Here is a 17,242-nt window from a genome sequence, read left to right as displayed (position 1 = left end):
CCTACCCAAGAATTTTTAAAAATGTGTTAATTTTCTGTTGAATAACGGCCTTTTGAATTTCAAGATTTTGCCCAAAATTACCAAGCCCTAAGAAAAGAACCGCTCCACGTTGACAAGAATGAAGACAGTCAGCACAGATGCATCCCAAGTCACCCGTGAGGTGGAGGCTGCGTGGTGTGACCGGGACACGGAGTGACATGGATGTATCTCACAGTGTTGTTGACAAGCAACGAAACCGGTCATTAAACTGCCAGGCCTATAGACAGCATTGCCAAGGACCCATCTCTTTGTGAGGGAGGGGGCATCTTAACATTGCCCTTCCCCTGTATAATGCATCGATGTGATAAAAGCACACCCAAACACACAAGCTAGCACGCCGGCTAACTATCCTCAGACACCCCGACCATTGATCGACAGCAGAACTGAGTGACCTCACGGGGAGAGACGCTGTCATGTAGGGGGCAAACCGGGGAGATTTGGGCAACTGGTTACGATTTAACAGAGAAAAAAAACGTTGGGGAATGGAGGCTCAGAGGCGATTAAAGGGGATCTTTGACGGCCGCCGGGATGAACACAAACACAGCAGTTTGCGTCTGAATAGCGGGAGTGTGTTGGCGCAAAACTCCACCTGTCGCAGCGGCGCGTCACGGGAAAGGATGTGCGAGACGAAGGAGCCCGTTTGAAGCGACGGGAGACACACGAGGACTGAACATTGGATCACCGCACCGGCCGAAACACCGCGTCACTTACTCGAACATGTCATGAGTTGTGTTTTCCAGACGACCTCCGCAAAACACACAAGCACGCGGCTCACTACTGTTATCAATATGGCACCGGTGTATCTGTTGTGTGCGGCAACAGAGAGCCAGACGCTACGAGAGAAGGAGGTGGTGGTGGTGGAGGGGAGAGAGGTCTCTCTGCTCCTCTGCCTTGATTTCCTCGCGCTGATCCGGGGTAGAAATCCTCCGCCGTCCCGCGGTCGGATGCTAAACTCCCATGGCCGCCGGAACGCCCGCAGCTCGCAGCCCCGCACGGGACGAGCGGACGACTGCTCGCTGTGCCGTCTGCGGGACCCGGTGACGGGCTGCCGCTTCTGTGTCCATTCGTAATCCGTTTTGCACACAGGGAGAGGGTGGGAGGACGTGGAGGAGGAGCAGGGAGGAGGCGGCTCCATGTGCTCAGCGAGGCCTCGCAGGGTGTTTTTTTTTTGTTTTTTGTTTTTTTTTGGGGGGGGGGGGTGTTGCTTAACTGCGGGGGCGCCGATAACAGTAGGTCACACGAGGGTGGTGGGGGCTTATCTAAATCAAGAGGGTCCTGTAAGTCCAAACACAGCAAGAAAACTTATCTTTGACACGGATGATCGTATGACTGGAGCTGTGTGAAATGCTGACGCCTGCAGGCCGCACCAAGCTCGTGTTTACTACCCCACGCACCCACAACATAGGTATGAAAGTCAAAAAGGGAAAGTCGGACACTAAAATGCTCTCCTAGCAGGGGTTTTGTTTGATGAAAAATGATGCATTGAGATAAATCATTGCATATTTCCAAGTAGCGTGATACATTGATATGCTCTAACAAAACTACATGATGAAATTTGATGTCATGCATTCAATCTAAGGAATCTGGTGATACTCGGTAATGGTTTCAATTTCGCTAAACCACAGCTCAAAGTATAAAATATCCGTAAGGGTTGCAACGAAGAAAAGTGTTTTGTTCTTAATTATTGAATTAGTTGACTGATCTATAAACATGTAAGACAATGTTTGGCATAGACAGGGTTCCTAGTTTGACTACAGAGGGTGACTAGGTTTATTCTTTAGGAGTTTGCATGTTCTTCCTGTGCCTATGTGGCTTCCCAAGCTCCCTCAATGATCCAAAAGCAGTTTAACTGAAGACTCAGATTGAGAGAGCAATTGGGTGTCTCTCTCTATATAAGGCCTTGTGATCGGCACCTGGTCAGAGACCAGTCCAGCGTTAACTCCACCTCTCACTCCACATAAACTGCGATTGGCTCCAGCACACCACAATGCTATAAGTAGGGTAAGTGGTATTGAGTGAATGAATGTAAAAAAGTATTGATCAGTGAATTCTTAAGCCCAAAAGTAGTCTCCAAGTGTCACCAACCTAAAGTTTTTTCTACTTGTTGCTTTACAAAAGTGAACCAAGTAACTAACTTTACTTGTTCCATCTTAGCCATTAAAACTGAGTAAAATCTAATAATCAAAGAAATTAGACAAAACCTTTCTGAGTCATATGGTCTTACAAATGGAAGACTGTTTTTTGTTTTGTTTTTCAAATATCCTTCAAACAGTTATCTTTTTTTTTGACCAAGCTTGTAAAATAAGTATTTTGTTTTTAGTTCAGACCCTCCTAGGTTAGAGTGACTCCAACTGGCCAAAGCAAAGAGCCCATTCAATCCCTTAACTCTCAGTCTCTCTGTCCATCCTACTGGATTACGGTCCACATCATAATCCATGCTGGGCTGAGCTCGGCCAACATCTCCTCCATTCTGACTCCCTCCCCTGTAATCTGCTTTTCTGAGGTTCACCATTGGCCCAATATAAATACAGAGTTGGCCTCTTGGTCACAGAGGGCAAGAAAAGAGGCGGAAAAGTAACTCGAAATAGCAGCCGCACATGTAAGTGTACAGGAAGAACATGTAAACATGCCTCTCTTCTGCCTTTTCCTTCCTGCTCTCAAAAAATCTCATTTTGACAGAGCAACAGCAGGCTGAGAACATTAAACTGACAAAATGTAAATTCAGCACAGAGCGCTACAAATGTCCTCAGCTTGTTTTCTTTCACTGTGTTCAGAGTACCTTTTGTCTAAAACAGATAACAAAAAAATTAAGAACACCAAGCAGCTACAATATCTTAGTACTAGCTTTCCCTGACCAATCAAAATCATAGCATAACTTCTGATATCAGCATGTCAGCCATGGCTTCAGCTCCTGAATCTAAATTTTCTCAAGTATTATTGAATATTGCCGATCCCCTTCCAGCAATTTAAGGAAAGGGTGTAGCCATTCAGATGACAAAAAAGAAACATTTAATGTGTTAAAAGTCTGGTCGATCTTCTGCTGCATTGTTTTCAAAGATCATTCTATGTTTGAAAAATTAACAACCTTTAACAAACAATGTAGGCACTGGATATTTGCAAATGTCAAACTGAGTCAAAGTAATTTGAGGATATGACTGCACCAAGAAAGAGGAGGGTGGTGTTAACCACGGCACCCTGTCGAAATGTAAAAAAAAAAAAAGGTTTGTCATAAGTTGGAAATTCAGCTTCACTATAAAAAATGCATTTGTGCAGGTTGCACAAAGTAATTGAATGCAACTGTGCATGACCAACCTGCTGATGGAGACAATCACGAGATCATTAAAAATACAAATGAGACTCAAATAATCCATTTGAACTTAGAACAAGTAGGGTAGTCAGCAAATTAGGACCTTGATAGCTGTGACAAATCCCTCTTATATAATTTTTTACAGGCCGGATGGAGTTATGTATATATTGCATGTGCTGAAATGAATGAAATCTGAGAGCCTTTTCTCAAAATAAAAAAAAATAAAAAAATGATGGTCTACTGGAAATACATCATGATGAGAAAAGTTCAGTTTGGTTATGAGACAAACTAGACAACAGTGAAAAGCACGCCTACAGGTGATGCAGCCCCAAGGAGAAAAACAAAAAAAGAAAGTTAGATCAGATCCGCTTGTTTGGAAAACGTGTTGATTGTCTCTACTCTTTTAAAAATGTGGATGCAAGGAAAGAGACCAAACAGGATGTGAATGCTCAGTGGCCCAACAGCAGACACAGAGCCCTCGTCTGACGCCAAAGCTGATTGTTATAGTTTATGAAAGAATTCCAGCTCAGATCTGACTCTAGGGCCGTTTGTTGAGCAAGCACAGAACAGCACAGCACAGCAGCTTGATGGCATGTTGGTGAAGCTGAGAACTCAAGAAGACCTTGCACCCATGGATGGACATGTCAGGCCTGTTCAGATTTGCTCCATCTGCCATCACGCAATTGGCTGTATCATTTGAAATAAAAAAAATTTAAAAAATTCCGATATATTTGCCGAACGCAAGCACAGGTGCCTAAGAGCTTACAGTGCAATGGTGTGGATGAGGGCTGGGGAGTAGGAAGCATGTATAACGTGTATAATGTATAATTATCACAACAAAGGTATAACATGAAGGTATTTTGGTTAACAAGGGCACAGACTGCTGACCACTTCAGACGGTGTGGGTAGAACATGAACAGCACAATGTGCCAGAAGTGACTTTCAACAGGGACAAACTGCTCACTAATCACACTAAATTCAAGGCTGCCATCTGCTTCGAAATTGAGAGCTCAGTTTTCGAGAACTCCGTGTACAGAGAAGCTTGGATCAGACCTCGCCATCCCATATAATAAACTAGAGAAACGTATCCCTCAGGATGGGCGAGGCAGTGCTGTGAATGAATTTCAATGTCAAGGAAATCCGCTTTTTTATGTCAAAGCTGCCTGCCACTAGTGCTAAGAGTAACTTTTTTTTTCCCCAAAACTTTTGGTTCTCTCTCCCGTTTGTCATTAGTGACAATATCTTGCAGATCTAGTGCACCATCTTTTTCTTATAGTTTTGTTAATAAAAGAAGGATTTGACTTTTTTTTTAAAAAACAAACTACCAATTCTATCTTTGTGTGTCTATTACTGGATGCCTGATAACATAGAAACCAAACAGGAAGGAAATATGCAGAATACAGAAGTACTTGTCTAACAATTAATATTATCAATCAAATCTTTTCACAGGTTAAGCCACTGAAATTAGAATTCAGAATCATAAGACTGAAAAAGGTATCAAACTGCCCCTGAGGTGAACACTTTGCTTTGGGAAAGCTGGCCTACTACTGTCAAAGTCGTTTGGTGTGAATCCTATAAGCTACACATACAATTTTGGTCTGGCCTTTGGTCTGATAACTCCTCCCCCCTTCTGCAAGAAGGACTCCAGATACAATAATATAAATTTCATATTCGGAAGTAACTGTGCTATAATTTCGGAGCCTTCTGGCATTAGGCTTTCCTTCGCGATTAATACATTTTTATCATATTCTTATCACAAATAACAATAAAGAGTTTACACTTAAGAATAGGGCATTTGGTTTCATTAGACCTAACTACAAAACTAGGTCGATATAACGATGTGTAAATTAATAGGACAAGGGCACAGCTGTTAATGTGAAGCATCTGAGAATCTCTGCTTGTCCTCTGAAGCCCAGCGCAGCGGTGTCCAGAGCCTACTCTGATTGGACTCACATGACATCATCAGACTAAGAGCCCACTCCCATTGGCTGGTGATGATGTCATACTTTATAGGAAGGGTAAATGACGCATAAACTCCGCCTCTTGCTCCTTGTGACTGGCCCACCGCTATTAGGCCTGCTGCAAAAGTAGCAGTTACATTTCCTTTGATTACATTCAAAATGTCTGAGTGACTCTGATAAAAAGGATCATTTGCCCTAAAACCTCATATAGTTCTATTAAATGTAAATTTCAATTGAAGCTCAGTGAATCATCACTGAATTGTGCCATCTGGCCATGAATCAACTCAACTTAATCGCACCCTTCTCGTTTTAGCCATTAGCTAATTAACTCTGTCATCCTTAAAAATAGTTGGCCCTGTATAGCACTTGAGAAACATAGACCATTGCTCAGCTGCAGTCCAACCTGCTCTCAGTGGCCCTGAATACAAATTGGCTGAGGATTTATTAAACAATAAGCCTTGAATACTCAGGAGACTGTCAAAACATAATGCTGCTGGTGTGTACTTTAGAAACTCAACCTGATGTGGTGGTGATGGTGTGAGATCTGTGAGGCCAGCCTGAAAGAAAGAACCGTCTAGAAAGAGTAAAATTCAGAATTTCCAAATGTTTACTTTTACTGTCAAAAGAATATTTGCAGTCACTGGCTGGTTATTTGTATGAATGCCACACACTAACCTGCAGCTGTCCCAGTCAGACTCTCTACTGAGCAGGCTCCGGAGGGACCAACGGGACCGCCGACTGGGAGAAGGGCTACGAGACCAGGAGCGAGAAGGTGGCAGGAGTAGAACCTGTGATGGGCTGTCCTGACTGTGCTTTACATGTGTAGCCACAAAATTGGAGGGCAAGGGGCTCTGGGTATCAATGGTATCCTTGTCCATAGTCTCCTCTATTATAATTTGAGGTGTCTCAACCAATTTTTTCTTAGGAATGCAGACTTGCTCTTCTGTATTTCGCTTCTTGGTTCGAATCCTGCTGCGGTGAGACCGGTTATCATGGCTGGCGTGGGTCACTCTGGGGCTGGGTGATCGAGACCGTGACTCTGTTTTGGAGGACGGTAGCAGAACAGTCAGCGTTGGGATGGGGATGGGCTGAGCCTCAGTGATACCTTCTGGTCTCACAGGAGAGGACATAGTCATTTTCAGAACTTTACATTTTCTTTCAATCAAATCATAGGCACAGAAAGGAGACTTTTGGATTATTAGAATATAATTTTTTTGTGACTGATCTGGTCGTAACAGCCACGCTTTCATTCAGCGTTCTTGAAAAGGCGGGACTGAACACAGTGAGTCATCCGCTCTGGTAACTCTGAACCATTTCAAGTCGATCTCAGCCGGTGTTTGTGGGAGTCCCTTTACAGTCAAACTCGTGCAGCATGTTGCTGAAGGAGAGCTGTAAAATTATTACATAAACCCTCCCAATATGTGCAAATTAGGTGATCCATTTCTTATTGTCCATATTGACACTGAGAGTGATGAAGAGGCTCCATCATCTTATTTTTAACACGTTCTGTATTTTGCCAGGTCTTTCTTCTGTTAGTCTCTTGCACAGTATGTGGTCGCTCCTTCTTAGGTACCTCTCCATTCCGCACAGCTCAGGATTGCATTTGCATAATCAGGCTCATCTTTTTAGATAGCTGAATGCTCAAAGACAGATCACTGTCAGGAAGTGTATCTGAGAAGTGAAAAAAAGCAGAAACTTTGCACTGAAACAGCTGGCCTCCACCTCACAAGACTTTTGTAGTTTCTTTATGCACTATATGCACATTTTCCTTTACGACAAAGGGTTAAACCTTCCCATTTAGAAAATCATTATGAGAATTGTGCTATTTCTGTCTGCACTTTGATACTGTCTGCACTGCCAGTTCTGAGGGAGAGTGTGATATCATATGACGGATTAATGGCAATGAAATGATGTTCCTGTAAAGCGGCTCGGCGGGGTGGGGGTTATTTAAGGTAGCAATCTATTATTTTGCCTGAAGGAATTGCTTTGTAACTTAACAGCACTATTAGCTCCCTTCAAATAAACTCAAAAACAGCTAAACCTGGGTTGAACAAAATGTGATGTGACAGTTTGTATGAAAACCTTCTGATGTCAGTGTCATGTTTTCACCGATCCTCATAGCAAACAATAGTTCCAAATCAGCTCATCTACAAATGCATGGATGAACCCTTCATTAAAAACATCACAACGGGCCAAAATAGAACAAAGACACACTTTTGCTCTAAATAGCCAGACAATATAGCATTAAGCCAACACAAAATTCACCTCTCATATCACCGGTTGGCAGTCTGTTTGCAACAGAGAGTGACAAGGTCATAGCCAAAGGAAACAAGGCAGAGATGTCCTCCATCGAGGTAGTTTTATGTTTGCTATTGTTTGTCTGCAAAAGCACGCACTTCCAAGGCCCGAACACGTCTATCAGTATTTGCCGAGATCTGTTTGAACAAGAACAATCTTGGCACAGACTTGTTTGTCCAGAGTAATCCACTATAATCCTCATGCAGCCAATCCTTGGTTCACACAAGCTTGATCGTTCATCCATAAAACATCGGCCACCACATGCCATTACCGTAGTAAATTGCAACATTGATAGAGAAATTTACATGCAAAGGTGAAAAGGTGAGTTCCGGAACAAGTGAAATGAAACTAATAATTTCTGTCGTATTCACTTTCACCAACCCTTTGAAACATGTGTAGCATTGATAAACAAAAATAGTGCGTTCGGTCATTTCTTAAGCCTTGAGCAACGACAAAGGGCAAAACGGAGAGAAAATGTGCAGCATTGCATTTGCATTAAACGGGTCAAAACAAACTTTACGCCAAAGTCCAGTTCCTACCTCCCATTCGATGAGATTCCTCCGTTTCTGCTATCTTGCTCGGCCTCAAAAACCAGCCGGGCGACGGTGCGAGAAGTAATGTTAAAATCCACTTTTTCACAAGAGCACATCAACATTCTGAGATGCCCAAGAGCGGAATCCGCTGGTCGCGGCTAAGAGTTAGCCTCCAGCAAGCTAACGCTCGAGAAAACAAAAGTTTAGCTAATGTTATCCGAGGTCCTCTGTGGGCCAACGACGTACACAAAGATGACTACCTAATGCGCTTTAAAGTTGAGCTGAGATGGTGGTACCACGCCAACACCTTGCATTTTCACATCAGCTCAGAAGAATAATACTATATTATTGAATTAAATGTTAAGACGAGGAAACTATTTGCTCTCCTGACAAATCATTGTAACTTTGACTTCAGGTTAGTTATCACTGGTAGGCTCAGCAGATGTCGAAAAAGTGAAAAAGACGCGAGTCTGTCAGTCAGCCGATCGCGGGGGAGGGGGTGCAAAAATAAAAGAAATAAAAGTACAGTCACCTTGATGCAATGACGAATTTAGGCTTGAGGCTGCAAACAACATTTAAATCTACCACAAATATGACCATTCGAGCGACCTCTCAAACATATCTGACTCAAATATAAACCGGGTCATAGGAGGAAAAAACGAAGCACACCCCTCAAGCAAACTTTATGGTACAGTCCTGGAAAATAACTGTCCACAACGTTCAGCGTTGAAAATAGCGGTTGATAAAAAAAGACGGAGAAGTGACGAAAACCGAAAGCATATTTAACTCAACAATCACGAACTGTCTATCCCGCCAGGTATTTAAAATATTTGGCTGTGTTTTCCAAACAAAAACTGTGCTACGAACAGATTCACATGAAGTTGTCCGTTAAACGGCCTGTGTCGGCCTGTGTGTTTGGTCGTTGTGCAACATAAACAAGGGGAACTGCTCATGGTGTTCTCCATAAACCGTGATCAACAAAAGCAAGTGTAGCCACAGATTTAGCAAGAGTTCAAGTGAAGGGAGCTGTTGACATAAACTGAGAGTCACTGCGACCCCTTGTGTTGAATAAGGTCGTGTGCATTTATTAGTTGCAATCGCGAAATTTGGCCTTTTCTCAATCCCTACAAATGTCCATAAAGCTGTGCTACGCAGGGCTTTTGAGTACTGAATAAGCAAGTGTGCATATTGTGCCTGTCATATAAATACTAAGCCAAACTGGCATAATCAATATGACAATTATGAAAGCTTAGTCTTACCTTTTTTTCCAAGCAGCATCTCTCCATATAGTCAGGATCTATTATTGGTAATGTGCAGCCCCTAACAGATTGGATGTCTTCTTCTCCGGGCTGTGTACGGTAAACAAAGCTGACAACAGGTCACCTTGTCTGAAGCTGGTAACAAAAGACGAAGAAGTGTTTTTATAGGCTTTAAAATAAAATGATGCACAACTTTAGTCGAGGTGTACAGTTCCTGGATTCAACAAATCATGGAATTTGTAATCTAATTTTGCCAACTTGTGCATATTTCATCAATTATTCTGGGTTTTTTAAAGCCCTGAGTGATATCTCAAATGACTTCTTTATTCAACTGAAACTGTTAAGTAACAGCAACAAATAAGCAGGTGCAAGGAGGATACATCATCATTACATTGGTGATACATCAATACACACAAAACAATTTCATCATTTTAAGGACTCACTGAAGCTGACTTGATAAAATCTCACATTTGCCATCACATTTTTAAAGCTTTAAAGCACAAAATATCAACCTTGTCCCATTATCCATAAAAGGTTGATGCGTATCTTTTACTTTGAATGCAAACATCTGATCCTGTCATAAATTACCTGTCTGTCAGCCCGCAGCTGCTTCTGTATCCTTTCAGAATCATGGCAGAGCATCACAATGACTTGGCAATTTTAATATAGGTTTACCTGAACATCCTCTGTTTTCTTACTCCATGTGGCTCCCATCGCAACCCCCTTCCCAAGATCAACACTCTCTTGACTCCTCTTCAAAGAAGAGAAGCGTAACACTGCCGCACAAGAAACTGGTCCAGGTTACAGCGAGCTGTGCTGTTGAGCACTTCTCGGGGACTTGAAACTGGATCTGTGCTAAAAATAAGGAAACATTGCCAGCATAGTGGGAAAGGAGGTGTGTCACTTATTGTATGCTTGCGTGTGTGTGTGTGTGTGTGTGTGTGTGTGGGGTCACAGAGGTGGGGACCGCCCCCATATACATTGACTGTGCGTGTGCGCGTGCACAACGCACGCACAAACAAAACAGAACACATACAAGGTTTATCATATGTCATCATTTCCTTGAAGCTCCCCTCTCATGTGTGCAGCAAGGTAATTTGCCCTGCTCTGAGATGTGACTTTGAATGTGAAAATCATCCATGCTATAGGCTTTTTCCTGCAAGGTTAAAAGGGTCAAGGACCGTAAGAAGCGTCATTGCATGACAACATCCTTGACCGTCGTGTATCCACTTTCACACTCAAAAGCCCAAAAGGTACTCAAGCACGATCGCTAATGTGTTATTTTTATATTTCCTTGTTGTGTTAATGTGGCCTCTGAAGGACTCTCTGATAATTTGAATTGATGTGGAATCCCTTTTAAAACAAGTCCTTGCATTAATCATGTCAACATGGTTATGGTATCTTTCGCGTGACTCGTCAGCACTCGTGTTGAGACCTTCGGTAAGATTTGACCGGTGGCCTTGTTTTTTTTTTTTTGTTTGTTTGTTTGTTTTTGACTGCTGACATTGACTTACTGTCAGACCTTTTTGATGGCAATCGTCATGGGTGATAACGACAGAAACTGTACGCGTAACAATTACACCGCAAATCTGACAGGTTGATCTCATTCCAAACATTTAGCACATGCTAAGATTTGCAATTAACTGAATAGGATACAGGAATACATCAGGAATACAGTATAGCAAAACAGCAAGTGAGAATTACTGTAGGCAAAGTAGTAGCAGTGGCAGACATTCGATTTAATTAATTATTGTATCTCATTTTGAAAACTAGATGAGTGATGTGTAAGTAAACGCAGGATATAGGTATAAAACGAGATCAATCCGGACGTTATAGTAGAAGAGACCCAGGTAGAGCGGTTGAAATCAAATAAATAAAGAGGAAAATCAAATTAACTCATTTCAGAGAAATTTTAGATTATTCACTCAGGCATCAAGGACTGTTATGGAGTAGTTATGGATCAGGTTTCTTCATCTCAGGTTTCTTTTTGACACTTGTCAGACTCAGACTCCCGGTTCACAAGCTCAAAATAGATCTGCTTTAAAGTCAGACGGGACAGCAGAAGAGACTTAAACTTCTCCGAGGAAACAACAACTTTTTTGTGCCAACATTTTCTTTGATTTGATGGGAGCTTGTGATGGTTTGACAGTCTGCGTAACGGTGAGGACATTATGACAAGTGGCATCATATCTATAATGACGCTTTAATCTCTGGTGGACAACGTGGGTTGGCGCCGAGGAAAGATCAGTATTTTTCATCCAGGTCAGATGGCAGATATGCTAAAACGCTGCCATCTTTTAGTTGTCTTCTGTCTTTTCGGTAAGTTCAAAGTCATTCAAGGCCCCTGCTTTGGATTACATAGTTTATCTAAATATTTGATGAGTTTTCTTCCTGTTGATTTTCTCACTTTTCTTATAGATGATTTTCAGTCTGGAAGAAAATAAAAATGTTTCAACATCATTGTTTATTCTGAAAACAAATTAAACAGCAGAGATGTACATTGTAATTAGGCTTGCACTGTCCCCTTTATTTTATTGAAGCAAACAATGCTGATGCGTATCAATATTACATAGGCCTCTTGTTCTATTTTTAACTGCTATTTTAGTCATTGTTGACCATGTGAAAAGAATCTGTCAATAATTCAACCGTCAGTGACTGACTTTGGATCAAACGCTATTGGATAATCTAATCGTCTTGACTTTGACCATGTTGATAAGACCATGATCATTTATCTTATGAAATAAAAGAGGTAAAACTTGGGATCAACTCTTAAGGATCCAAACGGATGTCTAGTATGTGACTGGTGGTATTCTTATTCGATAGCACGGACCAGTAAAACATTCACATAAGTAAAAGAAAGTGCGCCATTTTTTAAAATATAACTTTAACAAGGCAAACTGGAGCTCTGAATTCTGATTATGTTTCCATCAAACTCTGCCAAGGCAAGTGAAATCAGTTTTGATTCACATTTTAGTTTTGGCTCTATGTAGGATGTCCTTCCTGACACAGGTCTCTTAATTTATCCGGGCTTGGGACCACCACAAGTAGAACACTAGCACGCCCCCTCCTCGAGGCCGCATTACTCTTACCCTCACTTTAAGTAAAAGACGAAATAAATCTTTCACGATGACATGTAGTCTCTTTTTGTAATTCTTAAATTCTGTGTTTTCCTACTTCTTATATGTGTGTACTTGTCGCTTCTCTGGCCTTAAAGTGCCACAGTGCCAATGTGGCTGTGCAGAAGTGGACTCACTGACTGAGGCTGTGGTGGGAGAAGGCTTCCTGCTGGGCTGCATCTCATGCAAACAAAGGGAGGAGGTCTCAGCTCAAGCTACTGTGGACTGGCACTTCAAACCTCTAGGAGAGGAGGAGTTCAAATACGTGAGTTCAACTGTGACCAGAACGCCAATACTGTCCCCATTCCAGCAGCTTTTCAAGCTTAGCTCCAGGAGGAAAAGTTTCTACTAAAAAGAGCAAATAATCGCTGCTGCAAATCATTAGGGAAAAAAAATAATAAAATAAATGAATGCCTTAAAAGGCAGAATCTGATGCAAATAAAATGTTAAATCCTGAATAATATTATGATTAGATGACTTTACTAGAGACAGAGAATCATCAAAAGTGTACAAAATGGTTCTTAAAAATATTCAATGACCCACATTAACTTGGGGCAGATTCAAGCCAGATTAAGTTGAACCGAGCTGCATATAAATAATTTTAGAAATAACAATTGCATCAATAAAATAGACATCAGTACGTCATTTGCAAGAAACATCCTCCTTAAAAATCAAACTTTTAAACAAAAATCATGCATATTTTATTCCTTTTTTCCCTTTCCGCTTGGCAGATCTTCCACTATGATCACCCCAGGGCCCATATCCTCCATGAGGATTTCACTGACCGTCTGCATTGGCAGGGATCGCAAGACAGTGATATTCAGACAGGAGCCATTTACATCAGTAATGTCTCTTTTAAAGATGCAGGAACTTACCGCTGCACTTTCCACCGCACCCTGCTCCTGCCACAGCACAAAACCAATGTCACTGTTGAGAAGGAGGTGGAGCTCAGCGTGGTGTCCGAAGGTAAGCAGAAAAAGTACACGATCTATGAGTTTGCATTCCCTACAGATTAGCCACTGTGGTATTTATCCCTGTACACCATCATCCATGGGTACTAAATCATGTCACATGTTTTTTGTAATACAACACATTTTAGACATTTAAGGGATCAAAAAACTGCATTTAAAATTAATCAGTTGTTAGTGAAATGAGTTAAAGTTAAATGAGATGTGCACAGTTGTGCAGTATGTAAAAAATAAGAGGAAGATCAGTAGTAATTGCGAGAGAAAAGAAAGACCAAATAAAACCATTAAAATGGGGAAATTCAATATAATGTAGCACCTAGTGGCAAGGTTAAATAAGATAATAAAAAGAATAAATGATCAAATAAAAGGACATAAAACAATGAATACAAATAGATTAAAATTCAATCAAAAACACCTAAATAGTGTAATAAAGGTAGAATAAGAGCCAATAACAGAAGCTCAATTTGTTGAATGAAATAGTGGATGATCAAAGTATTTTGGTAATATACGCGTTTCTAAATGTAAAGGATTTCATTTGTGGAGAAAAGGTTACCACAGGGGGCACTTGTGTATCAGGACTAGAAACATTGTTCAGAACCACTGTATTGAAATGTTTCTTCTGTTGTGTGAATTGGTGTTTCAAAGCCAACCAAGACCTGACGTCCGTAATCGCAGAAATCATGATGTACGTGCTGATCGTGGTCCTGCAGCTGTGGCTCATTGCGGTTCTGGTCTACTGTTACAAGAAGACATCGGACGAGCACGAGGCGCGGGAGGCCCGGAAAGCTCTCAAGGCTCAGGCAGAGTAGGTCACCGTGCATTTTGATAATATGCACTGCACATAAGAGCAAACATTAATTTGGTAAGAGGTTATCTGAAAATCAGATGTAATCACTAGAAAAAAAGCTCTGGACGAGTTACTCGAACTATATAAGACATTACATGAAACCTCTATCCAACAGTGTATAATACCAAAGTACAAAACAAACAGCTAAAATCTTAATGGATATCTCCCTGAAGATTTTTGTAATATGTTTATGGTTCATTTGTGTTTGACCACAAAAAGCCAACATGTTAACCTGAGAAAATTCAGCTTCCCCTTTTTGAGGCTGGAGGTCAGAAGTGGTAACGGACAATGATCCCACCAAATGTGAAAAAAACATAAAGGTAGAGACGCTTTGTGGGATAACTGTGTGCTCATGTGACCTTTTCTCTTTATACTTTCAGGCTTTTGGAGTCAAAGGGCAGCACGGACAGACTCCAGCTTGAGTAACATCAGTTGACTGCTGGCTTTATATGCTCATTAAGGCACGCAGTGAAGGGCACAGAGTAAATAAAACTAGACCTCTTACCGTTTTTTATAGTTGATGCTTGTGATATTTCCTACAATACATACAAAAAGGTGGGAAGACAGAGGTTAAGAATGTATGAGGCTCATAGACATAAACAAACTACAAATGAAACTACATTGCTAGATTTAAATCTTGATCTGAGTTGCTCAGTCAGAAATGCCCTGACCATCAGCAAAAACACAAGAAAATGAGAAAGGAATAAAATAAAATAAAATAAAATAAAATGGAAAAATGTAAACAATTTCTAAGTAAGACAAATATCCCTTTAAATTTGTGAGTTGAAATGCTTTTTTTCATCTGCAGACAAAGGAAAACAGTAATAGATTATTTCCATTTTCTCACAAATCTCACAACTTTTTATCAAATTTTACGGTATTTAACTTTTTTTTCTGGATGATTGAGGTAGTCTATTTATTTATTAATATCAGTTACTTCCAATCTAGTATTCTTAACTTGTCTTTGTGCATACAATTATTGTAAGAAATCCTTGAAAAAGCCCAAATTTTACTTGAAAAGAAGTAAAAACATACATTTTCATACTAAGTACCTATTTCCATTGAAATTACCTGTAATACGTAGATTTACTTTTTCTTTTTAAACTGCAAGAAAAACTGTATTTGATACAATTGATTTGATAATCATGTTGAAGTTTATACAACCACTTGGAGGCCATGGAGTCCTTTAACTGCTGACAGGACAACAAATTGGATAACTTATGAAACACATCTCTTTTTTTAAAAACATGTTTCTTTTGTATAATCTTATAACAAACAATGTAAAAACTGCCAAGTTTCATCAAGTGAGATTTCTGGATAATTCATGTGACTCGCGCTAGTGCTGAAATAAAGGAATTTGGGTCAACTGGTATAAATCCCAAAGAAATTGGACACCAAAAAAATCATGTCCCTTGCTGGAGACATGAAGAAAACGTCTCCTTTCTAAATGTGGCAATTTGTGGCACGATATTAAAGATTTTTACATTCTAATCAAGCGTCAATCTACATTGTTTATCTTGGTTACATCCACAGGCTTCGCCATCGGCCTGAAGAGAGCTTCTGAATTTTTCAAAGTCCGGTAAATGTTTCAACATCAAAAGGAAAACATATTTTCACATGAGGAAAATGAACTTTAGCCATTGTCAGAAAAAATCATCTGGAAAAAACATAACTCACAGTTTAGCATGATATTACAGTACTTACATTCATTCGTTCCCAATGCTGCTCGATGCAATATATCATATAATATATGATATATATGTAATATAAGTATAATATATAATATATGATACAATTATTATAATTGTGATAATTATAATATATTAAAATAATTATATTATTTTGAACAACAATAATAACTGTTGGCACTGATTTAATCTTTGTACCGCAAAAAAGTCATCCAACATATTTTTCACTCCAAAATCTTCTCTTCCATTATTCAACCATTCTTTTCCAGTCCAGCATTGACACGTGCAAAACCTGGAGGAATGTCCAAAAGAAATGGAATTTGCTTTCTTGTGATTTCCAATTCATTGGCTCATGCATTGCTTATGAGGAAGTTTTATGTGCATGCACAGACAAATGCGCACACACACGCACACATACAGTGGTGAATTGAAGGACATTTGAAGGTGATAGGTGTAACACCATCCTGTCTCAACACCCGCCTGTCTGAAAGCAGCATTGTTCTCCTGCACCGTCCATATAGCCAGCGCACTCGCTCCTCACATGCAATACAATCACAAGTGTGATGCATTTGAGTTTATCTGTGTTATGTTAAACCTTGTTGTATATTTAAATGCAATACTAGAGATTAAAAAGTTAACAGGACAATAAAAAATAACTTTGAATAACATCAAGCTCTAGCTATTATAAGTATACATAAACTAATGTCGTATCATAATTTTATTCACTTTGTTTGAGGTATTTCTAAATAACCTTTGTTACTTTTACAAACAAATTTCTGGTAGTGTCAAATTGCTGATTACTTGGGATATTCGCACTAATGGTCAGATAATTTGTGATAAATGCATGGTGTTCTCTAGCTACTTTTTACACGAGTTCTTGCGTTATCAATTCATTCCTTAAAAAAATTTGCAGTTATGTTTTGGCCATTTCTCAGAAAATTTCTGATTGATTTAAGCAACACAAAGAAGAGAAAGTGTAAAACCTTTTTAGTGAAATAAAATCACCTCGTCAGGCATTGACTGTGATGGTAATCTTAGTGAAGCTGTATCAGGTCTCTGCTTCAGGTATCTTTACCTGTCTGTGTGTATGGCACCTGAGGTGGGGCGGGGAGAGTCCTGGTCCTGATAATCTGCTCCTGTTTTTGACCTTGCCTGATGACCTCCTTTCATTAAATGTGATGACATGTTGAAGGCGTGTGCGTCTTCCATGTTCATATACTTGGATG

General features: G+C 40.3%; 2 protein-coding genes across 9 annotated transcripts in view; one reads left to right on the top strand and one right to left on the bottom strand.

Moving 5' to 3' along the window:
* Positions 1-10,182, bottom strand: part of gramd1a (GRAM domain containing 1A) — a 32,760-nt gene extending 22,578 nt beyond the window's left edge. Inside the window, exons 1-3 of one of the 8 annotated variants that reach the window (XM_086153611.1) lie at positions 10,073-10,182; positions 9,398-9,532; positions 5,983-6,346 (exon numbers count right to left, since the gene is read on the bottom strand). In XM_086153611.1, the coding sequence (XP_086009737.1) occupies positions 5,983-6,346; positions 9,398-9,416 (383 nt within the window). In that variant the 5' untranslated portion in view covers positions 9,417-9,532; positions 10,073-10,182. Of the gene's footprint in view, positions 1-750; positions 3,257-5,982; positions 6,979-8,144; positions 8,604-8,670; positions 8,944-9,397; positions 9,536-10,072 lie in introns of those variants that run through there. The other 7 variants (XM_086153609.1, XM_086153612.1, XM_086153610.1 and 4 more) reach the window with 7 other exon arrangements.
* A 1,249-nt stretch (positions 10,183-11,431) lies between these two features.
* On the top strand, positions 11,432-15,819 carry LOC147230304 (sodium channel regulatory subunit beta-1). Its single transcript, XM_086153622.1, has 5 exons — positions 11,432-11,716; positions 12,612-12,778; positions 13,245-13,479; positions 14,127-14,286; positions 14,709-15,819. Exons 1-5 carry the CDS (start codon positions 11,665-11,667, stop codon positions 14,752-14,754), a joined length of 660 nt encoding a protein of 219 aa, XP_086009748.1. The 5' UTR covers positions 11,432-11,664; the 3' UTR covers positions 14,755-15,819.
* The last annotated feature ends 1,423 nt before the right edge of the window (positions 15,820-17,242 follow it).

This window comes from Fistularia commersonii, chromosome 10 (genome assembly GCF_037954325.1).
Source record: "Fistularia commersonii isolate RoL2024-O1a breed Wild chromosome 10, RoL_Fcom_v1.0, whole genome shotgun sequence".
Classification (NCBI taxonomy): Eukaryota; Metazoa; Chordata; class Actinopteri; order Syngnathiformes; family Fistulariidae; genus Fistularia; species Fistularia commersonii.
This window is presented reverse-complemented; position numbering and strand designations above follow the sequence as displayed.